Genomic DNA, 27,936 nt, shown 5'->3' on the forward strand with positions numbered 1-27,936 from the left:
ATCATTCTCTAATTCAAAATACAATTAAAAATCTGTGTTGCTATTCATCAACTACTACATCCCCCTTTCAGGACAGAGACGGCCAACAGCAGCAGGCTGCATGCAAAAGGACTGCCAGAATCCGAGTACAAAAAGAAACTGGAACTTACGGAGAGGAGTATTTGGATAGCGCTGTGAATGACCTCTAGGTACTGGAAATCGATTATGCAGCCTGTCACGGAGACATAGGAGTAATCCTCTAGGATGCCAGGGGCAGAAGGACGTACCACTCTTCGTATGCAGCCGGGCCCATGTTCCCGCCACCAAGAGCGGTGCATTGAGATGTTAAAGGTCATGAGATCAGTTTCCTAGGAGACAGGGAGGGGAAAAGTGAGAAAACCTCTAACTTTGTGTTATTTAAGGTAAAGTGAGGGAAATAAAAGATGTTTTCAATTATTGTAAGGAAAATGAGATAATAACTTGCCTTTCCCCTCACTCCAGTAATTTTAACATGAAATTAGGCCATTAAAGGGGAGAGAAGAAATTGCAAACATTTATTGTTTATTTTGTAATTATGCATAGAAGCTTCTGTCTGGGAGAAGAACTGTTGTACCAGATACTGTACAAAACACAGTGCATATCCTATGTCTCCATTGACTTACAGCCTGAAGAGCAATTTTGTTGTTACTTGTTTAGAATATCACTTAAGAGTTAATGTTTTTAACAGGCAACAGAGACAGTTCCATGTCATGGTACTGGAGACAATCTAAAACAAACTTCCACCACATTTATTTAAAATATTAACTATAAATTATAGCTATTATTTTAAGTAGGACCACAGCCAGGCAGACTGTTCCAGCTGCCAAAGAGGCAAATGAAATATTGTCTCCAGCCAAACACCCTGAATTCTTTTCTCCCCTCTGCCCCCCATCCAGATAACCATTTTCTCAGTTTAGTGAAGAAACACGTTTCTGTGAACTGATCTGGGTTTAAAATATAAGCAATAACTTCTCTTCATTCAAATCATCTTCAGCCTCAACCACAGCTTGTCTGATAAGGCCTTAAATCTACCCTAATGGGTACTGGCTGCACTGTAACCCACACAGTATGTATAATGTCTGTGCATTTTAGCAAACATCATCCCACTTCCACTTGGAGTAGTGAAAGTAGCAAATGTATTAACGCAGTAAAAATTTTCTAACAGCTTATCTATGAAGTACAAACAAGAAAATTCATCTGAATTAACAACAGCTTTAGGTCTTTAGGTCATGCTCAGGTAAAATACACTTAAGTTGAATGGATGACATTTAAATGCAAAAGAAAACTTTCCTCACTGGGGAGAAATGAGAGTTGAGTTGTCCTGTTACTTTAAATAACTAATTCAGATTTACACTTCCATGTTTCCCATTCTCAACTCCAAGGTAGTTATAAAAAATATGTGCAAATTTGTCAGCTGTATGCCCACAAAACAACCCCGTTTCCATACATGCCAGTTTGTGAGCACTGCTGTAACACTGATTTGCCCTTTGCATCCCACTCTGAAAATCTGTCCTGTATGTCTGTGGACATTTATTTTCACCCTGATCAAAAGGACATTTGGTGCAGATTCTAGTTGCAAGTGTCCTCTTGTTGTTTTCCTCTGTTAACTGCCTTTATTCTGGCCACACCTGAAAATTAACAGGTGAATTACATCCTGCCAGTCTCTGTTACAGCTAGGTAGCAGTAAGAAACCTGCCTTTGTGATCTGCTGTTTTGCTCTCCATAACTTCTTTACCCTTAAAATGTAGACTTGCTGGAGCATTACTGACAGTTGATGAGGCATTTTTCTTTTGACTTTGCATGTCATTCCTAGATACTGGTTTAGAAAATTTTCAGCAGCAATATGAAAATGACTTGTGAAATCAGACACTGACAGACAATTCAGTTTAATGAAAATATAATTATAAATATATAGTCATAGGAAACAGCCGAGGCTTTCTGTGTACAACAATGCCAGGGTTTGCACAGTGTTATCAAGTGCTTTTAACAATTGTCAGCTGTAAGAAATGCCATTTGTCAAGCAGCACAGACATATTCACTCTCATCTATTTCAGTAAGTTTTTGCCGACTAGGAATATGGATTTACCATGTGGGTTAGTGTATTTCAAATATTGCAAACTAATGCTTTGTTATTACAACTGTGGGAATAAATTGTGATGTCTGTGGTGTTGGTGTCACAGCTTTCTTTGCTCTTGAGGGTTCTTTTCTCCTTTTTTTCTGTCTTTAAGTTATTATTATGTCCTGTTTCAGTGTTTGTGCTTGGCTAGTTCACAGCCAATGGCACAGTAAAATGGTGAGTTTGCATAGGGAAACAGCTTGATAAATGTTGCCGACACATTTAAAATGTAAGAATTTGGAATGCAGTTAGTACAAACATCTCTTATAAATAAAATCTTTCATTTCTGGAATACTGTCATTTTTGGTTCTTGGGGCGATTAAAAAGAATTGCTTGACTTGATGGTCATGTTTAGAGATGCTTAACTAGATGGTCATGTCCATATTTCAAGGCTTCTGGTGAAAGAAGTAAACAGCAATATTATAGCTAAAATTCTATGATTAAATACAAAAGAGATGTCATCACAGCACTTGCTGCTTTTTTAAAAAAGATTATTATTCAGAAACAATGGATAAAGGCTGGGAGCAGAGCTTTTCATAATTACTTTTCTCTATGTATATGTCCTGAGTCCTCAAAGCAGGTAAAAGCGGATAATGATGGCCCAGCAAAGATCAGTTTTAGAAATGCAAACAAAACCACCTGGTGCATTAGCTTGACCTCTAAAATATCACTTCACAAAATGGCAGCTGTGAGCTGTTTGAGCTGATAAATGTTAAGCTGCCAATCAATAAAAGAAAGCCTGACAAAAATCAATTCTTTTTTTTTTTTTTTTTTTTTTTTTCAGCATCTGAAGCACAATCCTCTCTAACTTCTTGGAGGTTTTTAATCTATAAAGTGAGTCGAATGTGCCAGGCGTTAAAAAATTAACCTGTATCTTTATTGTCATTTACAGAGGTTTAGAAAATTCAAGAAGTCTTTGCCTGAGTGTACAGGTTTTAAATATCAGTGAACTTCTGAGAGTGTTACAGTATTTGTGAACGCAGTGCTTGGAAACCCTGTGCATGGTGGAAAAGCTGCTGCTCAAGTGGCTTAGTCTCAGTTGTATGTTTAATGAAAGTTTAGAATTCTTTTGGAAAGTACAGTCAGATACTTGAAGTTTTTCAATAGATCATGTACTGTTTCCCAATGTCATAAGCAATCACTAGGCAAAAGCATATAAATCACTTAATCTTCAGCAGGTGATGTAATTTAAACTGCTTATTTCTTATAGAAGAACACTGTTGCTTCATAGCAAGAGACTCAGTTTTAGACTCTGTACAAGAGATCTCAAGTAGTCTCTTTGGAAGTCATTTAACAATTGAAAATTCAATCATGGATGGAAAACTGCTGTCTTTTGAGCTTCAAACTCATAACATATGTCTTGATCCTGATTCCATACCTCAGCAGGTGAACATCTTACTCAGCTGGTAACATCTCAGACAGATGCCATAGATGAGAAGTGGGCAGAACACAGATAATAGGACTTCCAGGAAAATCATGTGGGATTTATGGAAGTGACACAGAGAAGGGTAATCCTATGTCCTACTCTTCATTTTTTCAGTCAGCGCTGAAGCAATACTCCAGTGTGTGATAACAAGTTTGTTCCTGAGAGTAGGATCAGCCCAATAATCATGGTTCTACTGATGTAGAGTCCCACTTAACTGTCTATGGCTTTTTAAGCTTTTAAACTATGTAGAGGATTTGTGTTGGCTGTCAGCCCAAGGATTAATTTTGATCATTATTGGAAATCATTGCTATGGCAAGGTACTTTCTTTTAGGTGAGATGTAATCCCTTTAAATCCCAATAATACTGTTTTCTAAGTGCTTGGAGATGATGTTTAATTTCATTACATCTGCTTAAATTCTACATTTGCTTTGAAGTGGACATTTTCTATTGGGCAGGACTTTGAGTAATCTGGTCTAGATGAAAGAGGTTGGTCTAGATGATCTTTGAAGGTCCCTTCTGACCCAGACCATTCTGTGATTTTATGATTCTATTTTCAGGTGGTGAATCTAAACAAATTTTAACAGATAACAGCATATCAGTTTCTTTTAAAACTAAAGAGCAATAGTAAGAATGATGTTCCTTTCATTTATTTGTGTATACTTTATGTACAGTGCCTATAGCAACAACACAAAAAATTAATGAGAAATTAAGATTAACTGAAATCACCAGGCGTAAAGAAAAAAAGTCACTAAACTCCAGGAAAACAACCAACACACCAAGATTGCCTTGTATAACAAACAAATACAATGCTGTGACATGATGATTATGCATTGCAGAAATATTTTTTTTCACTTATGTTTCTGCTTTATGACAGGCTATTTTATATTTCTTTCATTCCTTGTTAGTATCAGAAAAATACACTCAGGAAAACTGTAGCAAAGACAGTGTGTTGAGCGGGGTGGAAGAGAAGGACTTTTTCCTCCATGAGACAGCAGTCAGCATTCGAAATTTCACAGAAAGGTGAAAGAGCACAATGGGCTGTCAAAGCATAATGTTAGAGATCTTGACTTTATTGTTTCTTGTGTGGTACCTAGCCCTTCCTAACACTTTTTATATTATTGATTCATACTATAATGCTTATTATAAATGAACATTAATTAGGCTGAGGCAAATAAATATTCCCATCCCATTTCCTAAGAGCAACAAGGATGCTTTAGTTCTGATTTGCTACCCAGTTTCTGTTTTTACCAGTGAGGAGAAAAGATCTTCAATCAAACACCTGGTCAATAGGTAATAAAAGATGATATGCATAATGCTAGGAAAAAAATCAGTAGATTTCCTTGTAATTCCCTACACCCAAGCTTGTAGTTAAGATGCAGTGGTGTTGGCATGGTCAAGGGACACGCACATCCTTAGTATCTAATATCAAGGATATTGAGGAGACATTAATCCTCATTAGATACAAATGATGTGTTCCAGTGTTAACAGAACCTGCTATAATTGTAGAAGTACTTTGAAGCATGAGTATCAGCTATTAGCCAAAGACCCCCATTGGCAGCATAACCTTAGTTCACCACCCTATTATTTCCTGAAACCACAGGTTCTGATCCCATCTTGCTCTGCATGTGACCAGTGCCGCTCCATCTACTCTCACTACTGCTGAACAAATTGGTTTTGAAGGCCTGGGCAGATAATACTGAAGAAGTCCATGAAGTCCATTGGCAAATAGGGAAACCTGTGTTACTAGCTCTCACACTGTCTTGATTGGGATGATAATTTTTGAATATTGACTATTGACTCTTTTTTTTTTTTTTTTTTTCTGTTTTTAATTTAAACTCTGCTTTAGTGTTACACGGATGATTTTTACCTGTCCCATGAGCTAGAGACTGAAGGTAGGCCACTCAATAATTGTGACATTCCTGCTAATGGGATGGAACAATGAACCATGCTGCTTCCAGGCAAGCTCTCTATGTTGAGGTGGCTGCTGATAATATAACACAAGTCAATATATTGTCCTCATCCTGAGCACTCTGGTGAAGAAATTACATGAAAAGCATTCTTAAATTGAAGCTTATGGGTTGACTCTATTGGGACTATTCAGCTGCCTGAACTGGCTGACAGAAAGACCTAGCAAATTCATCTCTTTGTGCTTGCAAACCCAATGTACACTAACCCAGAGGAACTATGTGATACACCTAAATTAATTACCAGTAAAAGAGAAAATTCACAGTATCAAGGCATAGATCATGAGGTAACCCCAGCATCACAGGCTGAGAGTGGTTAAGAGAGATAAAGAGTCAAAGTTGCTTTTGGGTGGTGTGGTTAGAGATTCATGGTTCCCACTCACTGAGATTAGAGATTCACAGACTGAGCAAATTCTGTAACCATGACATCACACCATGACTACAGGAGAGGATTCCTGTACCAAGTATAACTATCGTTAGAAAGTTGCACTGATTTTAATCTATTTTTTTCCCAATCAATCTACACTGCAACCCTTGTTAACCCTGTGGCTACAGGCACCCCCTGCCCAAAAAAAGATGTATGAGTGAGGCAGTACCATCTTCTTCTTTTACTACTTCTATTCATTGGGCTATAAAGAGTGTTGTCAGATTTTATTTTATTTTTAAAAAGTGAAAAAAATAAGTTCTGGAAATCTATTTGAAAAACAGGGACATGATCTACCTGAATGATAAAAATAGTTCCTCTGCGTTGCTTAATTTGCCACATGCTCAGGGATCTGTTTCCTGCCTTGCAAAACAGGCAATTTTAAAATTAGATTTACTGAGCTTACTAGCAAAGTGGAATGTCTTTAAAAAGCCAGAAGGCAAGAAGTCAACAAGAGAAGTATACTGCTGTCTTCTTCATGCAGTGTTAGTATTAGTCACAAGAATAAGTCATAAGAACCAGCAAGGAAGGGATGTTTTCTGAAACTTGTGGCCCATAAATATGAGCTCTGATCTTTGGCAATATTCAGATACATTCTCAAATCCCAGCTCCATGGCTTATGCTTTTTTCTTGGTCTACCTCCCCTTTGTGGCAGTCTCTCTGTCTGAGAAACAGCCTAGAGAGGTACCACAGTATGGCAGAAATAAGCTCGAAGCCCAAAGGAAAAAATGGCATGAGACAGGGTGATTGGATCAATATGAGTCTTACTCGTCATAGGAAGTTCAACATGAGCACAAAGTCATGACTGCCCAGAAGAGCTGTTGTGCTTCGATGTAGTCCTTGACATGTGATTAAGCCAAGCACTTAGTTTGAAAATTGCTCTCACCTATTCCCTCTGATAATCCAGAGGTATGAGACAAAACAAGTTTGGACTGATAGCAAACTGTGAGCACTGCTTCAAGTTTTTGAGGACTGGGAATAGGATACGGGTTTGTGCAGTCAAGGGTTTGTACAGATTAGTGTATCCCTCACTCAAGCCATATCTGATTTGAAGAATCTGAAATGAAGAATCAAGAATCAAGACAAGACTGAAATGTAACTGTAATAGTGAAGAACTAGAAACATCATTGGCAGGCCATATATAGACACCAGCACAAATGCTGTAGGAAAACTTCTCAGGGCAGAGAGTCAGGAAAGTAAAAGAAAGCTTGCAAAAGTCTTGGTACACAAGATAAATATGAAAAAGTTCTAATTATGGGACATAAAAAAAATCTGTATAAAATGTTCATAAAACTATGAACATTTGAATCATATGAATCACAGAATCATAGAATGGTTTGGGTTGGAAGGGACCTTACAAGTCTCAGCAAGAACATTTTAACCTATAATTTTGTTGTTGTTGTTGTTAAATGAAATTGCCGAGATCCCTACGGATTTATGCATACATTTTAATATCCCAAAATTAAAATTTGTCACCAACATACCTTCCCTCAAAGATAAGCTGCCTCAAACAGCTATAGAAAGCTCTTCCTGCACTATTCTGTAATATTCTATTTATTGATACCCAAAGCAGAAATGATCATACTCATGTGCCTGAGTACCTCACCACCGTATACAGCCTCTAAGGATTTGACAAATACACCAGTTAAGGAAGTACATACCTATTAGAAGACTCTTGCAATGTTGATGGGGACTGGATTTCTACACTTAAAATGCACAGATCTGGCCTGGCTTGATCACGCTAAAACTATTCATTCTTCTGTAGTTCTCTGTCTTTTGTACCATGGACTCCCTAATGTGACAAATCCTGCAAAACCAACCCTTTCTTGGCATTTTAGTTCTAACGTTACTAGGAAATGTATGCAAATAGGAGACACAGTTTGTGCCGAAAGCCCACATAATCCAGTATGAGGAACAGATGCAATGTAGCCTCTAGCCAAAACATGATTCAACTTTGTTATTATACAAATAACTGTACTTTGTGAACAGTGGTTGTGAAAAAAGACAAAGAATGGGGATAAAGGCATGATTAAGAATACAATGTCACAATAATAGTACAGTTAATTTTCATAATTCCCTTAATTACTGGTGGGTTCTGTGCTCTGTCTCTCTGTCCCAACTATAAGAATACCATAACATCTCTTGCTATATAAGGAAATAAATGCTACTCTGGAAATAGATGCATGAGAGAGTGGGTCCTAAATTTAAGGGTCTGTACCAGACTCCGATGACATTAAAAAGCACCATAAAAAGACTTTTGAAAACTCACTTGAATGTTAAATTTTCCGACAAGAAAAATAACTCCCTCTTTTGAGACTAACCAGAATGTTCCTACCTGCATCCAGGAACACTTTTAAAGATTAATAGGCCAGTTTAAGCAACTGCTGTTGTGTTCTCTGCTTTGCTTGCTTGAAGCAATGCAATTGCTTACAATATTGCCAGCTCTTATTGTTTTATGGCAAGTCTGGTTATGTTCAGCATTTTTGTTAAAGCCTCTATTCTCAGGGACATAGGATTACTATAAGACGTTTGGCTTGTTACAAGAAAGTGAGCTGAAGAATAAAACCCTCAAAAATCATGAGCCCTACTGCTGGCACTTCCAGTCTGTGCTGTAACTTGCATTATTTGCTGCTTTTCTTAAAGCTGGGCTCCTGGAATCTAGATGGGAAGCATCTGTATCACCAGTTCAGATCACAAATATCCGGTGCACAACGTGCCATGGTTCTTCATCTTGGACAATCATGGATCTGTTAGGGTATAGGAAAGTACCAACTGCTTTTTAACTGTTTGATCAAAGCAAATGACCCAAGTGCACCCCAAAAGCTTAAAAAACAGAGGTCATAAGGAATACCCAATTTTATTCATATTTAAATCAAACTGCATGATTTTGTGGAATTTGTCTGGTGATCCTAATTTTTATTTTAGAGTGTGTGCAAAGGGTAACCAGAAGGATGTGCTAATTCACAGCATCTTTTGAGTGAACTCCTATACAGTTCATCATTGAATAAAACTGTCTGCCACTAACAGATTGCCAAGAAGTGAGTATCGACACCGCCAAAGCCCTTCTGAAGACTCAGAATCCAAAAAGAATTTGATACACATTTTTAAGAAAGCAAAGACATTCCCTATAGAAACTTTAAGGTCAGAGATAAAATTTGAAATCCTCCCTTTCCTAACAGAATAAGTGAAGCACTATGGAAAAGAGAATCTGCTGTATCAGAACTCAGTTAATATGATTTATCTAATTATTAATTTCAGATTGATTATAGGCATTAGTCCACATTTTAGGTTCTTTAAAGCATTTCATGTATTTATGTAAATATATAAATATATGTATACCATGTATTTTATTTATGTATACACAATATGCATATATTTATATATTTACACAAATATATAAAACAAGTATACATATATTTATATTTACCTGTACAAATTAATGACTCAGCAGTGCTTTCCTGAGAACAATTGTCAACCGTGGTCAAAGAAGGCAGCATTAATATTGTCCTTCAAGAATGCACTGTACCCTGGCCTTAATCAGATTAATTGAATTTGCAGCCTAATCTACCTCCAAACCTCAATAACTCTCACAGACATTCACCCAATAGAGAGTTTTCATTTGTCCCCTCCAGTAATTTTCAGATTTCCAGAAGACTATTTCAGGAACAAGGACTGCTTTTTCTCTGACATACTTGCTCTATAGCAGGTCTACACTTCTGATAATCAAACTTCTCAAATTCCTTTGATGAGATTAATCAGAAGGTTCTGATGGTGTCCAGTAACTTTTGGATAAATTCATGTTTGTCATGTCAAAGGAAATTGGTGAGGTGCTAAGTCTACTTATATTTTTTTCATTCTGAAGAAATTTCTCACTAAAGTTCCTTTAATCAATGTGGTTGAATATGTTCCCCAGAAATGTATTTTTAATTCAAGAGGGAACTATAAAAGACTCTGTTAAGAACTTCAAGTCTAGGTGGATTACTTAATGGTCCCGTTAACAGATGTTATATAAATCTGGTCACTTTAAGAGATGAATAAAGCCACAGAGAAGCGTAATGATCCATTCACTCTTTAACATCACAGACTTGTCTGTAATCCTTCATCATGCAATATTTAATATATCCTGCTCTAATAAATGAGAACAAAATGAGGCCACTGCAAAGATGTAAGAGCATATTGATATTTGAAATGATAGTTTCATTTCACAGTCAAATTTGAAATAATATTAACAGACAAAAGGAAGAACAATAATCAACTTTTAGATAGACTGATAGAGTTGTGAATGACAGCAGGACACAACTGTAAAAGGACAAGTAATATTAACAACAGTTTACATACTTACTGAATACAAACTCAAGACTACTATGTAAAGAGTTTCCTCAAATACAATATAAAAAGAATTTTCAGTTTGTCTGAGGAAAAAAAAAATCAAAACTGCCAATATGAGACCTTTTTCTGCAAGCTGCTGAGTATCTACAAAATCCAATACACTTTGGAGACTGTTAATCTTTGCATAAATAATAGTAATTGTTAATATAACTAGCATTTTCACTTTGTAAGTGTTTCTATTTTTAAAACTGGTTTTAAAAACAGTGATATGAGGATGTCAGGGTGACTCCAGAAGGCAGCTGAAAGTCTGCATAGAAAGAACTCTACAGAGTTGATTCAACAAGCATTCACGTATGTTACTTAATTTCAACAAGCATCCTATTGACATTAGGGATCTACATATATTGGCTGGATTAGGGCCAGCAAGAAAGGCAATAACAAAGATGAGAGAAAAAGGATGTGAAAGGTAAAGAACATGTGAGTATATCCTTACTAGCCTAATTGTATACATCTTGCATATAATACAGAATTTCTTTTCAGTATAGTATGTCCTTTACAGAGTTGTGTAGCACAATGATGCACAGAGGAAGGTTTCCTTGAACAAACACGTGGCATATTTTGCTGTAAAACTCTAGTTAAGTCTGTGAAAACAGCCTACAGGTAACTGTAGTGGATGTTAATGTCACTGTCAGGTGCAACTGCTGCTATTTTAAGAATATGTTTTAAATGTGATTTTCCCTTTTAGTCTGGCAGAGGAAGAGGAGCATGAAGAGAGTAGATGTTGTTTACATGTAGCTTATTCCTTGCTTGTAGCCAGCTAATGTCTGTGCACTTAATAGCAAAGATTTAGCCAAATTCAGCACTAAGCATGTCTGGAGGGAGAGGGTAGATAGGAAAAAGCAGGGAAATTTCGAGATGTGGAGATATTAAGTAGGATGGGAGAAAGTTTCCTGCCTCTTATTGCTCCCTGGCCCTTGCAGACTTCCCCACTGCTGCTCTTTCAGTAATTGCCTCTTCTCAGAGACAGAGACTGAACAACAATTTTACTTCTTACAGCACTGCTGAGGGCTGGCTGCATGAGAGGGGACGGGTCAGCTTTAATTGCTTGCCGGTTGGGCGCAGGCTGCATGTCTGTGGGCATCAAAGCAACGTCAGCTTAGGTGACAGTAGCCATGGGGAAGAACAGAAATTAGCCTTGCCCAGGAAAGCTGCCTCAGCACGGTGTATTCTGATGTTGTCTAACAGGGCTAGGGATCAGGAAACATGATGGGAAAAATCTCACCAAATGCTACCCCCTCTCGGTACTTCTAGATAACTCTCATGTCTTCACGCCTATAGCATTGCAAGTCTTAACATCTACACATTCATGGATTTGGTTTTAAATCTAAGTTGCATAGTAGCGATACAGCCAAGCATCCACTGGTAGTACAGACCCTCAGGACCTTCAGACAGCTTTGAATTAGATCCCTTTCAACCTAACTCTGGGACAGGGAAGCACACACCACTTTGGTCTAAAGCAGAAAGATCTGAGATGTCAGGATGGCTACAGGTGTGTACCTATAAAGGCACATCATGCACATCTAGGAAACAGATATGCCTTCACTGCCCTCCACTAAACTTTGCTTTCCTGTCTGGAATCAAAATAGATTCTCCAACTTGATGTTTTCTCTTAAAAAAATACAATTACTCATGCAAGCACAAGGAGGGCATTAAGCCACCCATATACTGTAATCAGGTATGTCTTTGCACAGCATGCAGAACACTGTGGGGAGGGAGTACTTAGTTTTGCAAGTTAGTAAACAACAGAAACATCTGCAGGCATCTGAACTTGCTAATCCTTTTAAAAAATGAAGTTGTTACTTCTGAATTTTTGTCTTGCCAACAGGAAAAGCAACTATTACACAGTAAAGACCCAAACATGAAAAATTAAAATATCCTAATGAAAAAGAAAAAAACAATCTAGACAAAAGCCCATGAATGTTCACATTCTGTTTCATTTTAAATGCATTGGGAAGGAAGCAATTTTTCAGCTGAAAACACAGTTCCAAAGTAAGAGTACTAAACACCAGTAATAAAAAGACCATATGTCTCAAGGTTTATCTCTGAACAAAGAATACGGCCTAGTTAGAAATGCATGAAAAGGAAAATTTCTAAGGGGAGATCTGATCTAATTTCACATCTTTGAACATAATATAGAATATGTTACTGTATAATTCTACTGGTCTGTTTCTTACAGAAATACAGAAATATTACGATTATTTCACAATTTTATGAAGTCATTACTCAAGTCAGTCCAAATTTGAAACAAAAAATTAAATGTTTGAGATGTCACCTTTAAAATGCCCCCCTCGCATGATTTTACTGAACTATCTAACCTGAAGTTAGTGATCTGGTCAGAGTTTCTTTGTAAAAAACATATTGATAAAAGCTACTTGGTTTCCAAAGGATTCCAAAAACTTTACAATTAACTTGTTACACATTATTAAATTCCGCTTCTACTTGGGAGAAAAAAAAAATTAGAAGCTTTAATTATTTTTACTGGTATAGTTCAGAAAGCACGAGTCTTGTAAAATCGTGCTAACTTTACTGCACTGTATTTTAGAGAGGTAAAATCTGTGGGCTGCAGTTCAGATCTGTAAGTCCACAGCTGCCGTTCACTTCCCAGCAAATTCTCCCTGTTGGGAGTATTGTGGGTTTCTGAGTGCTGGAAACCACCAAGCAAGATATTTGTGGAAAAGAAATCCTAATCCTATGACCAACCAAACTGCTCAGCTTTCTTTTCAGAAACAGCACAGTGGATTGGATGCTCTGTTGGTGTAGCTTGAAATTTGACACTGGAACAGGTTGCCCAGAGAAGTTGTGGATGCCCCATCATTGGCAGTCTTCAAGGCCAGGTTGGATGGGGCTTTGAGCAACCTGATCTAGTGATAAATGTCCCTGCCCATGGCAGAGGGGTTGGATTAGATGATCTTTAAATGTCCTTTCCAATCCAAACCATCCTATGATTCTATGCTTCTAATAAATAATTCCACTGATTTAGGTTCCAATAAACACAGTTTATGTATGTGTGTGTATATGGCTATCTCTCCTGTTTGATAGCAGAATGAGCATCTGCTGAAGTCATTGTAAGTCAGTGATATCTTCTAAGGTCACCATTAAATTCCTAAATCAAAAGTGAGACTTTAGATTATAGATTGACAAAAGTAGGAAAAAATGTCTAAATATCATAAACAGATTATGGCGTTAACATGTTTACACGTTAAGTAATTTTAAGTAGTGGTTGGCAGAAAGGAAACAATTAAACCGCAAGGCATTCATGGAATGATACCCTCTTACGTCCCAAAATGAGCTTTATTGGAATGTACTTACAGAATAGTGTACATTCAGGTGATACTAAATAATGAGAGCAATGAAATAGTGGTACAAATGAGGGCAACTTCTAATGCTAGCATTATGATTCGTGGAGGCATGACTTTTTCTTCCTATATTAGTACATTTCTGCTTTAAAATTCACTGTCCTATGTTTTTGGAAAAATATCTATATTCTTCAAAAGTTGTGGTAGTCTGATTTGTTAGTCTAAGTCACTAATGCTGTGATAGAATAATAAAGTTATTGTGATTACCTTAACAAGGTTATACAGATGGTCCTGTCAACAAAAGGATGTTTCTATAGCTATGATTAGCTTAACTGATTACTTCTGTGGAAGGTGCACTTCCTTAGAAGTGAGGAGACCATCTCCGCTGTATGATTTAGACTCAATTCAAGTACAATCCCTCCCACAACTTTTTAAATTTTAAGGTATGCATCTCAGAAAGGCCAAGAAGAAGTGAGAAAAAAAACCAACAAAAGACAGCTCTCTACAAAACACCTAATTTCTAAAAAAGCAAACAGTTTGTTTTCTCTGAAATAAAAATCATAAAACCTGACAAACTTTATACATGGATTATGCCTGTAGAATAAATTCTTTGGACCTCTCTTACTAAAGGAAAAGAGAAAAAAGCTCTAAATAAAGGAGGATTGCTCCCGCTCACTTTAAATACTGGCAGAGACAATTCTTTGGACAACCTTTAATCTCATTAAGATTAAGAACTTTATTCATGTAGATTGTGCTAACTCAAGAACAAAAAGCAAAAAAATAACCCAAATCCAGACAAAACACAAAATTCCTATTAACACAGCATGAGTAAATCACACAGAATTAAAACATACAGATTGCCACAGCCAAAGCCTGGTCATAAAGTGGTACTATTTCAGCTAAATTGATATAATTAAATTGACATGACTTTCACCGTCATAGAAACAATTATAATGTTATAAAAGCATTTTAACAGTCTTATTGTGCTACAATATGGAGAATAAACCATAATGGTATGAGGAAGTTTTGTAATATAAAACATAATAATGACCACGGTGGTGACTACACCATTTCAGTAATTTAATTAAAACTAAAATTTCACCCCTAACTCTTATAGTAGTATTGCTGTTTAGCTGAAGCCTTTACTCCCTGTAAACTGTAAAATGGTCTATCAAGGAGTAAATAACCCTGCAAATGTCATATAAACTGCCCTAAAAAAATTACAATTGGCCATTCACTGCAGGTGTGACTCAAAGTCCACTAAAGAATTTTTTTGCATATGGCCTTTACAGACACTTTTAAGGAATAAGACAGCCTGTTTGATCTGTACCTAACAGATTCACCCATATGCATGGATAAAATACTGCTTTGGGTGGTAATCTACTAAATTCTGATAGTGATATATCAAGTTTCTGGAAATCGTAAACAAATGATCACAGCTCATGTGCAGAGCAACTAAACATCAAACATACATTGTGCAGACTGTCCAGTTTGCTGCCTGTTTCAGGTCAACTGAGCATTTGCAGTTAATTCCTAGTGAGAAATGTGAACCTATCAGTCTTGAATGGCCAATACTCACAGGTGCATAATAAATCAGGTATGCTTTTTAGTTTGATCCTATCTGGTTTTTATTTGGTTTTCTAAAGAAAGAAAGCTCTTAACACCTCAGTATGTACACTTATCTGTCTCTCAATACCCTTGGGGCATTTTAACGCATTTGCAAATGAGGAAAGGGCTCAAGTATATTAACTTCCCTAAATATTTTATTAAAACAAGGACCTTAGGGAAAGTTTGCCTTTTTCTGATATCAGAGAAACCATAAGGGAGATTGATGTCAACACACAAATATAAAACGAGGCATCATTATTTCTACTGCTTATACAACTACCTATATTGCATATTTACTAGGGTTTCAACAATGTTATGATTAAATGTTGTCAAGCAATGAAATTACTACATTTTTGGGAGAATGGCCATCAGAAATTGTGAATTGTTTTCAAAGTATAAAAATACATTACGTACCCGTTAAAAGGAAAAAGAAATAAAAAGAAAAAGCTTGCCCCACTGGAACCAAGAGGCACAGACTGACCTTTTCCTGCCTGTTACATTCAGGCAGGATGTCCGGGGTGCTGGACTTAAAAGAAGATACTGTAAGAACAAACTAAGTTGAAACAAAACAGACAGCTTGCATGAGGCAAGAAGTTTAAAATCCTAGAAACTGCTAGTGGTTGATCAAAGACCATGAGAAGTCCACTCCACTGGCCAGCCTTGGTTGTAAGAACAAACAGCAAAAGAGCATGTTGTCATTGAGTTTTATAGACAGTTTGAAGACTGGGCTGAGGAAGGCTCCCAAAAAGAGAGACAGAAGGAGTCTTGAAAATAGACAAGAGAGCTCCTCAAAAAAACAGGTCTTAGCTCTTTTGCACATATTCCCAATCAAGAGGGATTGGTAGTTCCTATTTCCCCTTTTGATTCCTAAAAACATGTGGGAAAAGCAATAAAAGTCCAACCTAGGGTCTGGGAGGAAACATGGTTAAAAAAAAGAGGAAAGGTTGTAAATAAACAACCAGATACAAACTGGTGATCTAAGGAAGACAGAATGGGAAACTAGGAAATTCACTCCAAAATCTGTAAACAATGGTTGTTATTGTAAAAGGTATATGACTTAAATTTAAGACGAGAAAGTAAATCAATTTCATAGCAGGAGAAAAAAAATAAGTTGCAGGCTGGGAAGGTATAAGACAAAGTCTTAAAAAAGTCTGAAAAATACTCCACCAAATTTCTGGTCTATCATGACCAGGAGTAACTGATGAGTGAGAGAAGAGAGAAAGCATACAAGAAAATAAAAGTGCTTAGGACTGATCTTGTTGAGGTCTACATAACAGCAAACACCATCCCCTCCCCAGTATGAAGCAGGGAAGCCATCAGAAGACAGTTCCCAGTTTAACTCTTAGAAGTATTTTGTAATATTCACTTTCAGTACCATTTCTTTCAATTCCTCACCATTATTTCTACTTAAAGCCACATGTATTATCCTAAAGAAACCATCTGGGTCTTATGTGTCATCATATTTTTTTAGATTTATGTCTTGTTCTAGCTGTTACTTCAGCAGATATGAATCACTTACTCTTTATTGCGCTATTTTCATAATATAGTCCATTTTGTGTACTTTGATCTGTACAGAAAACAGCTGCAAAAATGACATGAATTAACATCTGGTGAAATGTTGGTCTACTGAAACCGACATATGTTTCTCTGTTGAGTCCACTGGAGCCAAAGTTTCACTTCAGCTGCATTACTTTTGCTTATGTCTCTGCTTAAATTTCCACATACTATGTTGAAACTTCACCTTGTCTTCCAGACCCTACACATCCCCAACTCAGCTACCATGCTAGATTGCTTTTGCTATCACAATCTTTGGTCCTTCAAATATTGCCAAAGAGTAGGTGCTTTTTCTGTGCATTTTTAATGCCCGAAGAAGTAAACAGGAATAAATGAAAACAACTGTTATCTACTACAACTCACAGTATTTTAAAAATGTTATTCTGTAAATAAATCAGACGATTTATTTTCTACCATGGTACATACAATATGCAAACAAAATATATAGTCATGGGAATTACTGCTCCAGAACATGACATGAGTCTGCGGCAGTACGGAACAGTATCTCCTTTTATAATATAAGCACACTCATCTGGAACACTTGGCTCTTTTTAAAAGTTATGAATAGTTACGAGCCCTTCCATATTACACAAAGAACAAAGGAAGAGAAAGCATAATTCAAAACTAATGCTATGGTACGGGGGGAAAAAAGTCTCTCTAGAATATTTCCTTTCTTTCCCCCCTAGCATAGATTCTCTGCTAGAGAAAATGGGCAATGAAGTGCATTGATGCATCTGCACTGAAGTGAATCCAGAGAACGTTTAGCTTGCTAAAGAATCTGGCTTTGGGAATGTAGTAGTCAGGGAAGAAAAGAAATTAGGCATTGAATTTTATCTTGGAAAAGCCAATAGTAAGAGAATAAGAAACACCAACAGTTGAGAATACTGACAGCATTACTTGGGTAATTAGAGTTTCTGCAGCAGTAACATCCTAGGCATTAATGCCGTTGTCATTTATAGCCATAGAGTAATTATTAAAAGTTTAAAAATCTCCTGTGACTGAGGTTTAATGTTGCACATTAGACTTACAGTCAAATAGCAGCTGCCGTCATATTTTACAGCATTGTCTATTGCCGTGAATAATTCCAGGTGTCTGACTGGAAAGATACAGTGATGCTAATATTATCTTGTTAATATTTAATCCCTGCCATGTTCAGAGAAGTCTGTTTTCTTATTTTTTTGCTTTCAGGATACTGGGGTGGATTTAGAGAAGTATTTTTCACAAATTTTTACAGGTTAAATTAGTTTAAATTATAAAATTGCAAATATCACAAATATTTCTCCTATTTCAGTATTTGATTTTGTAAACTGTATAAAATACTAAAGCTGCAATCATGCTTCATTCAGAATGTTGATTGGTTAGTCCAAGGTCATTGCAGCCCTGCTAATTATGAATTGCTTAGGTTCAGTTTTATGTGCATGCTGGTTGTCTAAGAAAGGGGAAAAATAGCTCCAAATCAACCTTATGCTTTTGCCAAATCTTGGTGTCAGTTTAATTCAGAGAAATCTTTTTGTAACTCCCTATTCCACCGGCTAAAATAATCCCTCTTAATGGAATCTCCTGTACATAATGCACTTCTCAGGTATTTTTTTTAAAACCCTTAGTGTTGCAAACAGGTGAGGTAGGTTTATGACACAAGAGTCTCTAACCTTGAAGGAAATTCTCAACCACTTATTTAAAGCAGGATTGTTTGGGCTTTCTTTAAAGATCTTCCCAAAATAGTACAATGAAGAGTGGCATCTGTCCCACCCTCTGTCTGTTTGTCCCTCCAATTCTTCAGAAATATCTAAAAGTGGCACCTGACAGACACCATCTGTATTGACAGGAACATCAGTAGGACGTTGTCACAAACCAAATGCTGGAGGCAATGTCATCATTAACATCTTCCTTCTGAGTTTTAGCATTATTTTTTTTTTTGCTGAAGCACGAGACAATGTAAAATAGATTAGCAGTAGCAGCCAGTCAGGGAGATATCATCAGTACCAGCAGAAATCACATAATTACTCCCACTGCATCATTTCTCAGATGTCACAGGAAAAGCCTAGACTTTCAGTTTTCCAGAATTTGGCTAGTTTGCCCAGAGTCAAATGGTGCAATAGCAGTGAAACAGCTCATTTATTCTCTGAGAATGGCTACAGATTGCTGAGGAAGGGTTTAAGTGTACTGGAAAACAGTGTTTGCCTTAGTGGTCCTCTGTGAGTTGTTTATGCTCTCCGTCCATCATCCAGTGTAGTCTTTAGTGTTTTTAGTGACAGTCCAAGAAAGAAAAAAAGGTAAACACAGCAGCTAATGTTGAGAACCGCATTTTTTAATGATTTCTCTGGAAAATTTCCCAGATTCCACATCTGCCCTGGCACAACAGCCTGAACTTCAGAAAGCAAGTCTCACTGGAGGTGCAGTGAGAACAGCTACATTTACTCACAGTGGGTAGGCTGCTTTCCCTCTATTCATTTGAAATACTGTGCCTGCTACTTACCTTAGTCAGTAAGAACAAGAACAATGTAAAAGGCACAGGTAGGTCACCTTCCAGTTCCTAATATGCCAGTTGTGACACTAAGAGCCGAAAAGGTGGAGAAACAGATCCCGGTGACAGACAGTTCTTCAACACAGTTAAGATGTTTTCTTTTGTTGTCTCAGTGTAATATTTTTAGCTTGTCTCCCATGTTTCTGTCCTTAGTTGTAATGTGGAAATGATAGTTATGGTGAAGACACAAAAAGTACAGTCCCAGGCATTAATGCTTTGGATAATTTTTCTATAGTTCAAGTATCAGATTCAATTTCCCATATACAATCTTTTATCTCCCATAGAATTTAATTTTTAGAATATCCCCATTCAGGATTTATAGCCACATAATGTTAAAAAATAAATGCTAAAATAAATCATCGCATGACTTCATGGAACTCATTGTGTTATTCATAGTGTTGGCAGTCAATCAAAAGGACATCACAGTGTATATGAAGGAGTCTATGAAGGAGTCCCCTCATTTTTGACAAAACAAAACAATAGCAAATATTCTAGTGGTTTTTTTCAAGATGTCCAACAGTGAAATGATACGTGCTATACAGACTGGCTATTATTTTGCCATATCCTTAAATTAAATTAATAAGTTATGTAAGTTTGAAAACAGCACAAAACTCAGAGTTTCCAGCACTCTCTAAAAACAACTTCCCTCTAAAAACAACTCCATCTTCACCTTGTGAGGGAGATAAAGAAAATCCTAGTAAGAAAGAAAAAAATGACAAAATTGTTTGAGAAACTTGCATTTTCTTTTACAACCTGAAGAAGATTTAAGAAAGTGCTTGTTTATTTCATAACAAATTTTTCTGTTTTGCAGAGGACTATTTATTTTTGTGTAATACAGAATGTGAGAGTGTCCTCTCTTTTCTTTATATGGTTATAGGGGGCACTATCCCCACAGGACAGCCCTTCCACTCCTTTTCCTCCTGTGACTCTCTCCAAAATAAGCCTTTGCATGGAGGCCCCAGTTCAAAACCTTAAAAGAGTTTCTAAAAAAACACCTGTAATGGGCCCTGTAAGGCCTCATTTTTGTTTCCTGGTTATTAATCCTGTGGAGAAAATAATTGCCGTATCAGCAATGAAATTTAATTTGTTCTTCAGTCCCCTTAAGAGGGACTGAAGAACAAATGTGTGCATGTTCCCCAAGGACCAGGGTGCATCTCAAGACAATCATGGACTCAGGTGTGCTGAAAAGGTTATTCAAGAGAGCCCAAGGGCAATCACAGCCTCTTCATTCATGTACCTTTTGTCCCTGATAAGGCTCTAGCATGCACATAGAGTATTGGACATATCTTTTCATAAGTTTCAGATCTTTCTCATATGCTTTTTCTGTGCTCTCCCTGGCCCATGTCAGCTGTTACATCATATTTTTCACAGGTTTCACTTTAATTTCCTTAAGATCTTAAAGAAGATGCTTGAATATCTATGTGTACTTAAATGCAAATAAATCCCATTCTTGACAGGCAAAAGAGAAAAAGCAAAAACAATGACAAAAACCAAAGAAAAGGGAAGCTACCACTAGTTCAAAGGCTAAGAAAGGAAAAAACATCCTTTAACTCAGCTGAAGAAAAACTAACTCCTGATGATATAGATGATAACTGCTAAAGCCTGGATTATGATAGTGGACCTGAGTGTTTGTTAAAGCTGTTTCACTTAGTTCAGAGGACTGCATGGGTAATGAAACCAAACACAACAGAAAGAGCTATTTGAGTCAGTGACTGGGAGTAAGGTGTGCAACTGTTCCTGATATGACTTGTCACAACAATAATCACCTGGTATAATAACTTAGCCTTCTCCAGTTAGAAGGTCTCCCCAGGGTACCAAATTTAGTGACAACAGGCAAGTAATATCTAGCATTACTCTTTAACAGTTCCACTCTGACTGAAACTTTGACTTTCCAATTACTATACATTAAACAACTAGCCATTCTTAAAGATCTGAATTAATATTTAAATGGAAGGATGAATTGATGCAGGCTTCCATTTTTTTTCCTTGATAATAATATTTTTCTTTAAATAAATAAAACAGGAAGATTTTTTGGAGGATAACATATTTTGAGTCAATTAATAGCAAGGAGAGTGACAAAGAGGGAATCTTAGGCATCTTAGAGGCAAGAGAGATAAAATGAGAATATCATCTCTATCAGTTAAGCAGTTAAAGCTTATGTTTAATTTTACCAATTCTTACTACTCATGAGATGGATCTAATGTGTAGAGCCATGCAGTCCATTCACCATTTATCGAAAGTATTTCAATGGCATACAGTAGGAATTCTTTTACATGGTATGTAAAGGAAACTAATGATTAGACTCTCAGGAGAGGAGATCCATCTCACCTACCTTTAGTAGGTTTAAAGTGTCTAAAACTCAAGTGCCTCATTTCACCTAATTGTCTATCCCTCCTGGAAAGAGAGATGTACCTCTAAAGGGCAGTTGTTCCTACAAATGGTTATTTAAAAGTAGTGTGAAAGCCCTCTGGAGGATGTCTTTCCTTCTTTCTGCTGAGGATGTAAGGAGCCCACATAATCAATGTAGACTAGTTTGAGATGATTAATCCTCCAAAGTGTTTTGAAATGTAAATCAAGACTTTAAATCCAGCAGACAGGATCTGCAGTAGATGAATTTACTTAATAAATGTAATTTTTTTTCATCATTCAGAGGTACAGATGAGGCTAAATCCATTTATATGTATAAGTTGCTTTCAGATCCTGGAATATGGTGTATAATAAGGTGATTACTTCATATTTCTAAATAGTACACTGAAAAATTGAAATATAGTAATTTAAGAAGCAGGCAACAGCTTGGTTTTCTTTAAATATAGTAAACATACTAATAAATTATATTAGTAATTATTAATAATAAGATTTTCCTTTAATAAAACAGTTAATTCCAGATTGACATTTGTATCTTTTTATTTTAGTGGTGAAAACCTAATCCAGTTTCCAGCTATAAATAATGCTGTTCTGAGCTCTTCAGATTTTGTAAGATGTTGACAGAGGCCCACTAGCGTAGCTGATCAGGCTTAAACGTTTCGGGTACCAGGTACTCCAAAACAGAACAATATGTTCAAGTGCATAAACTGGATTTGGACACTTTACAAGAGTGTAATGGAGTCTTAAGAAGAAAGCCAATGGATGTTTGGGACCATAGAAAAGGGTAGATTCCTGGGCATCCCCAGAAGGTTGCAAGCCCTCCAGCCACATTGCTCTGAACAGTAACCACTGAAGATGGGGTTAATTTGATCCCAGGAGACTTAGAGGCTGAAAAAAACATGGAAATGTCATGTTCTTCAAGCCTCCTCTGCAATACAGCCTTTATAATCCACCTTCGCAAACAAAGGTCAAATAAGGCTTGTATGCCCTACCAGTGTGTGGTATTGTGGCATTGTCCTTCTGTGTGGATGGTCCAAAAATCTCTAGTTTGCAGTTTAGAGCTAGTCCAACACTAAAACTCCTGTTGCTTTCAGACTGCTCCATTGGACTGCCATTCCTCTTTTGTCTAACCTGATGGCTGTTGCCTTACACACATGCTTTACTTCTCCTGGTGTATGAGCCATTTTATAACCCACAATCTCTGCCCTCCTGAGAAAGACTTTCTGGAAGAGCAGAATAAATTCTTCATAACTTATATACATTTATATTTTCACCACATTTAGGAAAAATTTTTTTTTGCGTACTCACAATTTATCGGTATCTACAAAATAACGATTTCATAATTACTTGATTCCTTCCAAACTACAAAACATCAGTGTACTTCTAGAATGACTTGGCATTTAGTAGTGAATAACTTACGCTGCATTTATCAAACTGAAAAGATCCTTTCCTCGGGGGTGCATAATCCTTTCTGCTCCTTGCATTATAATGAACTAGATTTATCCCTAACCTTCTCTTCTGTATAAAATTTCGCAGACCTATTGCATGTAGGTTTTAAAACAAATCTGCAAAGATATTGCTTTTCAATTTTCTCCAGAAAAGCAGTCTTAATACTTTAAGGAAGTAACTTCCTACATTTCCTTCTTGTTCCACTTCCAGGGACAGAAATTACACCATTAATCTCCATAAAAGTGAAAAATCCTGAAATCTCCACCAGGCAAGTTTTTGTGAGTGTGTCTTTTTTAATAGCTGCAGTCACTCATTCAGATGGGCTGAATTCTGCACTTAGTGACAGTTACAGAACTGTGTTAAATACGAAAGTCCAAACCCAAACAATTCCCTATGTCTAGCAATTTTCTCAGTGGTAGTGGATAATGCGAAGGAATATCAATGACAGTTCACTTCAAATTCAAAGAGAAATTTTACTTCAATTTGCCACAGAAGATGAATACATGATAAAAAAATAATCTCAAATGTTCCTTTAAAAATAGCAGAAAATAAATTATTCAGTAATTGTTCTATTTTATTTAAAGTGTCTGGTGGGATTTATTTATTTATTTATTTAAAGTGTCTGCACTCCCAACAATCTACCAAGTGCCCAGTAATTTCACTTTGCTTGGCCCTGACATTTTTTCAGGTGGAATTTCAATTTTTGATTCATGTAATGTTTGCCAAGTAGTTGTTGCTGCTTCTCCCTTTTCAGAGGAGATTCCTCCAATTAGAATATCAACTATATACCGATACAGTTTTACCTCTTCAGGGAGTGAAACTTAAGAGTTCAGCAAGCGCAGCATGAGCAATTGTGGGTGAGTGTTTATATCCCTGTGGGAGTCTATTAAAGGTATATTGGATACCTTCCCATATAAAAGCAAATTTTTCTTTACCTTCCTCCTGCAAGGGAACCATGAAAAACATATCTTTCACATCTAGCACTGCCATTCAAGGGTATGCAGTAGCTTCTAATGTAGCTGTCAAAGATGCAATACTGGGGACTGCAGCCATCAATGGGTTGCATTAGAGTTTAAGTGCTGATATCAATCGTTAAACACCATCTTCCATCTCATTTACAGACTGGCTAAATCGGAGAGTTATGTGGGGAGTGCTGGAAATAATTTGCTGTTTTTCTAAATCTGTAATTTGGAAATTTGATATTGCTGGACATCAGTGATTTTTGACTTGGGAAGGACTGGGTCTGCACAGAGCACATGTACTGAGGCAGTTTGTTGATTAGGGTTCATATTCAAACCAAAAGACCATAAACTGCCACCCGCTAGATGCCAGGTTTGACTGTTTAAAGCATCAAAATCTGGGTTATTTTCATGGTGATCTTTAACTGCAAAGCAAGAAGATGTCAGACGCTTTTCACCAGGGAGCCATAATTAATTTTTGAGGTTTGGCACACAGCACTAATTCCCATAACTCCAGTAATTTTAACCTTTTGTCATCCAGGTGGTATACCCAGCTTGTCAGCTTCCTGTTGTGCAATTATTGAAATTTGTGCTCCAGGATCAATTCGAAATTTTGTTGATTGTTGTCAAGGACCAACTGGAATTAAAATGTAAGGGCCACTTTCATTTAGCCATAGATGAGCTTCTACTTGCCAGACAGGCAGGCCTAATTGCTGTCTGGACACTATTAGTTTCTTGGTTCTGTCTCTTGTAATTGATCCCTGTGAGGAAGGAAAGAGTTATCTCTCTCTCTAGGAGCTGGCGACAGAGTATTTGGGAGTATTTGGAATGTTGCGTTTTTGAAACACTTGAATCAGGCTCAGAATAATGACAGTAGGCTGTCTCTGAATTGCGACTCCAGGAATTCCGAGTGCCAGTGCTTGTTTCCATAGCTCATTTCTCTTCTCCTGGCCCTTTAACTGTCAGTCAGAGGATTTTGGGGTTTGGGAGCTGTTCTGATGTGATAGTTTAATTTGTCTAACAGCACACCCTGTATTCTTCAGTTCACTGGGAATTTTGCTCCATCCCATTTCTCACACATGATTTATAACTTCATGTAATAACACTGCCCAGGTGGGGACCTCCTTTCATGCTAGTTCTTCCTCACTATCTCTAAGGGCTTGTGTTATGTTTACTAAGTCATTATGATTTAAGTCCCTCTGGATTTCATCTCATTTTGCAAAGAGAAAAGGTTTGAGTGTGGCAGGGGCTCCTTTTATTAATGGTATAGCGGGAGCTACAGGTGCCTAGAGAACATCAGTGAGATGGTGTTGAACATTGAATCATTGAATGGTTTGGGTTGGAAGGGACCTTAAAGGTCATCCAGTTCCAACCCCCCTGCCATGGGCAGGGACACCTTCCACTAGATCAAGTTGCTCAAAGCCCCATCCAGCCTGGCCTTGAACATTTTCAGGGATGGGGCATCCCCAACTTCTCCGGACAACCTGTTCCAGTGTCTCACCACCCTCACAGTGAAGAATTTCTTTCATATATCTAATCCAAATCTACCCTCTTTCAGTTTGAAACTGTTACCTCTTGTCCTCTCACTATACTCCCTGACAAAAAGCCCCTCCCCATCTTTCCTGTAAGCTCCCTTTAAGTACTGGAAGGCTGCTATAAGGTCTCCTCTTCTCTTCTCCAGACTGAACAACCCCAACTCTCTCAGCCTGCCATCATAAGGGAAATGCTCCAGCCCCCTGATCACCTTCAAGGCCCTCCTCTGGACCCGCTTCAACAGGTCCATGTACTTCTTATGTTGGGGGCCCCAGAGCTGGGCACAGTACTCCAGGTAGGGTCTCACAAGAGTGGAGCAGAGCGGGAGAATCACCTCCCTTGACCTGCTGGCCACACTTCTCTTGATGCATCCCAGGATACGGCTGGCTTTCTGGGCTGCGAGCACACATGGCTGGATCATATCCAGTTTTCCATCCACTACTACTCCCAAACCCTTCTCCTCAGGGCTGCTCTCGATCCACTCATTGCCCAACCTGTGTTTATGCATGGGATTGCCTCAGCCCATGTGCAGGACCTTGCACTTGGCCTTGTTGAATTTCATGGGGTTTGCACAGGTCCACTTTTCAAGCCTGTTGAAGTCCCTCTGGACGGCATCCCTTCTCTCCAGAGTGTTGGCTGCACAACACAGCTTGGTGTCATCAGCAAACTTGCTGAAAGTGCACTCAATTCCACTGTCCATGTCACTGACAAAGATGTTAAACAGTGCTGGTCCCAATACCGAACCCTGAGGAACGCCACTTGTCACTGCTCTACACTTGGACGTTGAGCCGTTGACCGCAACTCTAAGTGCAACCATCTAGGAAATTCCTTATCCAGTGAGTGGTCCATCTGTCAAATCCATGTCTCTTCAATTTAGAGACAAGGATGTTGTGCAGGACAGCGTCAGAAGTTTTGCACAAGTCCAGGTTGATGATGTCAGTTGTTCTTCCCTTCCCCACCAGTGTTGTAACACCATTGTAGAAGGCCAACAAAGTTGTCAGGCACAATTTGCCCTTAGTGAAGCCTTGTTGGCTGTCACCAGTCACCTCCTCATTTATCATGTGCCCTAGTATATTTTCCAGGAGTATCTGCTCCATGATCTTGCTGGACACAGAGGTGAGACTGACTGGCTTATAGTTCCCCAGGTCATCTTTATTTCACTTTTAAAAAATGGGGGTTATGTTTCCCCTTTTTCAGTCAGCAGGAACTTCACATGGAATGAAGAATGGAATGAAGTGGGAACTTGATGCATGGCTTGAATACAGGCAGCCTTTGTAAAAGCTATGGAGAGCTCATTTAGAGATTTTATAGGTATTAATAAAGGTTGTCCTCTCTCTAAGATATCAATGCCACCAGTCCAATATGCCATTCTGCTTGTTAGTGAGTGGGGTTCATTCAGGGGGTTGGGGCCAGCATTTAAAAAGACACCAGGACCCCAAAAGCCATTGGCTTCATTGCCATTTAGCAAAATTCCATCTGTATGTCCCCCAATTAGAGACACTCTCCAGAGATACTCAGTTTCAGTTTCTCCAGGCTTACAGCCATAATGATCTTGTAAACTGGCCATCTGAATTGGATCAAATGCTGTTGTTTTACTAGTGTGATTTCCTGCACGGCCCTGAAGTCCCGTGGTTTCTTCTGTTTTAATATTCGGTCTGATTGCAAGTGGGGAGGGCTTAGGCGGATGGAAAGAATTATCTTTGTCTGAGCTATTATTAATTGAATCACCCCAAATATTACCATCCCAGTCTTTGGGAAAGATTATTAATTTTCTAATTTGAACTATGTCAGGGGGTTTTGGAAATTGCATTTTCATCCTGCAAGTTCTGCATTTTATGGGCATATTTTCCTCTCTCCTGATAAGCAGCTTCTAGGCATACTCCCAACATTTTACAAATTATACCTTTATCTTTTCCATCTTTAGTTGAACCTCTAGCACCAGTTAACTGTGTTTCTACTTCTTCCCAGTTATGCCAATTATTACAATCCCAATCTTCTGGGAAGGTGGGATTTGGTTGGATACCATGTTTTTGTAAGTATTCAGTGATTTTGCTTGTCATCCTGCTGACTACACCAATTTGTCATGGATGAAAGTATTTCACATGGTTATGATTTAGTAGCAATTTAAAATTTATTAATAGTGTGAGGTAGATCAAAAGGTTGAATTTTAGCAGCACTTAATGATTGATCAATTTAAAGATTAACAAGGTGATTTGGTAGAATATGTTATGATTAACATAGTGACTTAATTACAGATTTGAGAATGACAAGATTCACACTAACCTACTACAAGGTATTCTAAATCAAAGTGT

The 27,936-nt window shown here is 37.6% G+C and overlaps 1 protein-coding gene across 2 annotated transcripts in view; it reads right to left on the reverse strand.

Annotated features, from left to right (window-relative positions):
- NKAIN3 (sodium/potassium transporting ATPase interacting 3) overlaps nt 1-27,936 on the reverse strand; it is a 398,856-nt gene that overhangs the window by 90,768 nt on the left and 280,152 nt on the right. For both annotated transcript variants that reach the window (XM_074818528.1, XM_074818518.1), the window contains exon 4: nt 150-347. In XM_074818528.1, coding sequence (XP_074674629.1) covers nt 150-347 — 198 coding nt within the window. The remainder of the gene's footprint in view (nt 1-149; nt 348-27,936) is intronic.

Source organism: Strix aluco, chromosome 1, assembly GCF_031877795.1.
Source record: "Strix aluco isolate bStrAlu1 chromosome 1, bStrAlu1.hap1, whole genome shotgun sequence".
Classification (NCBI taxonomy): domain Eukaryota; kingdom Metazoa; phylum Chordata; class Aves; order Strigiformes; family Strigidae; genus Strix; species Strix aluco.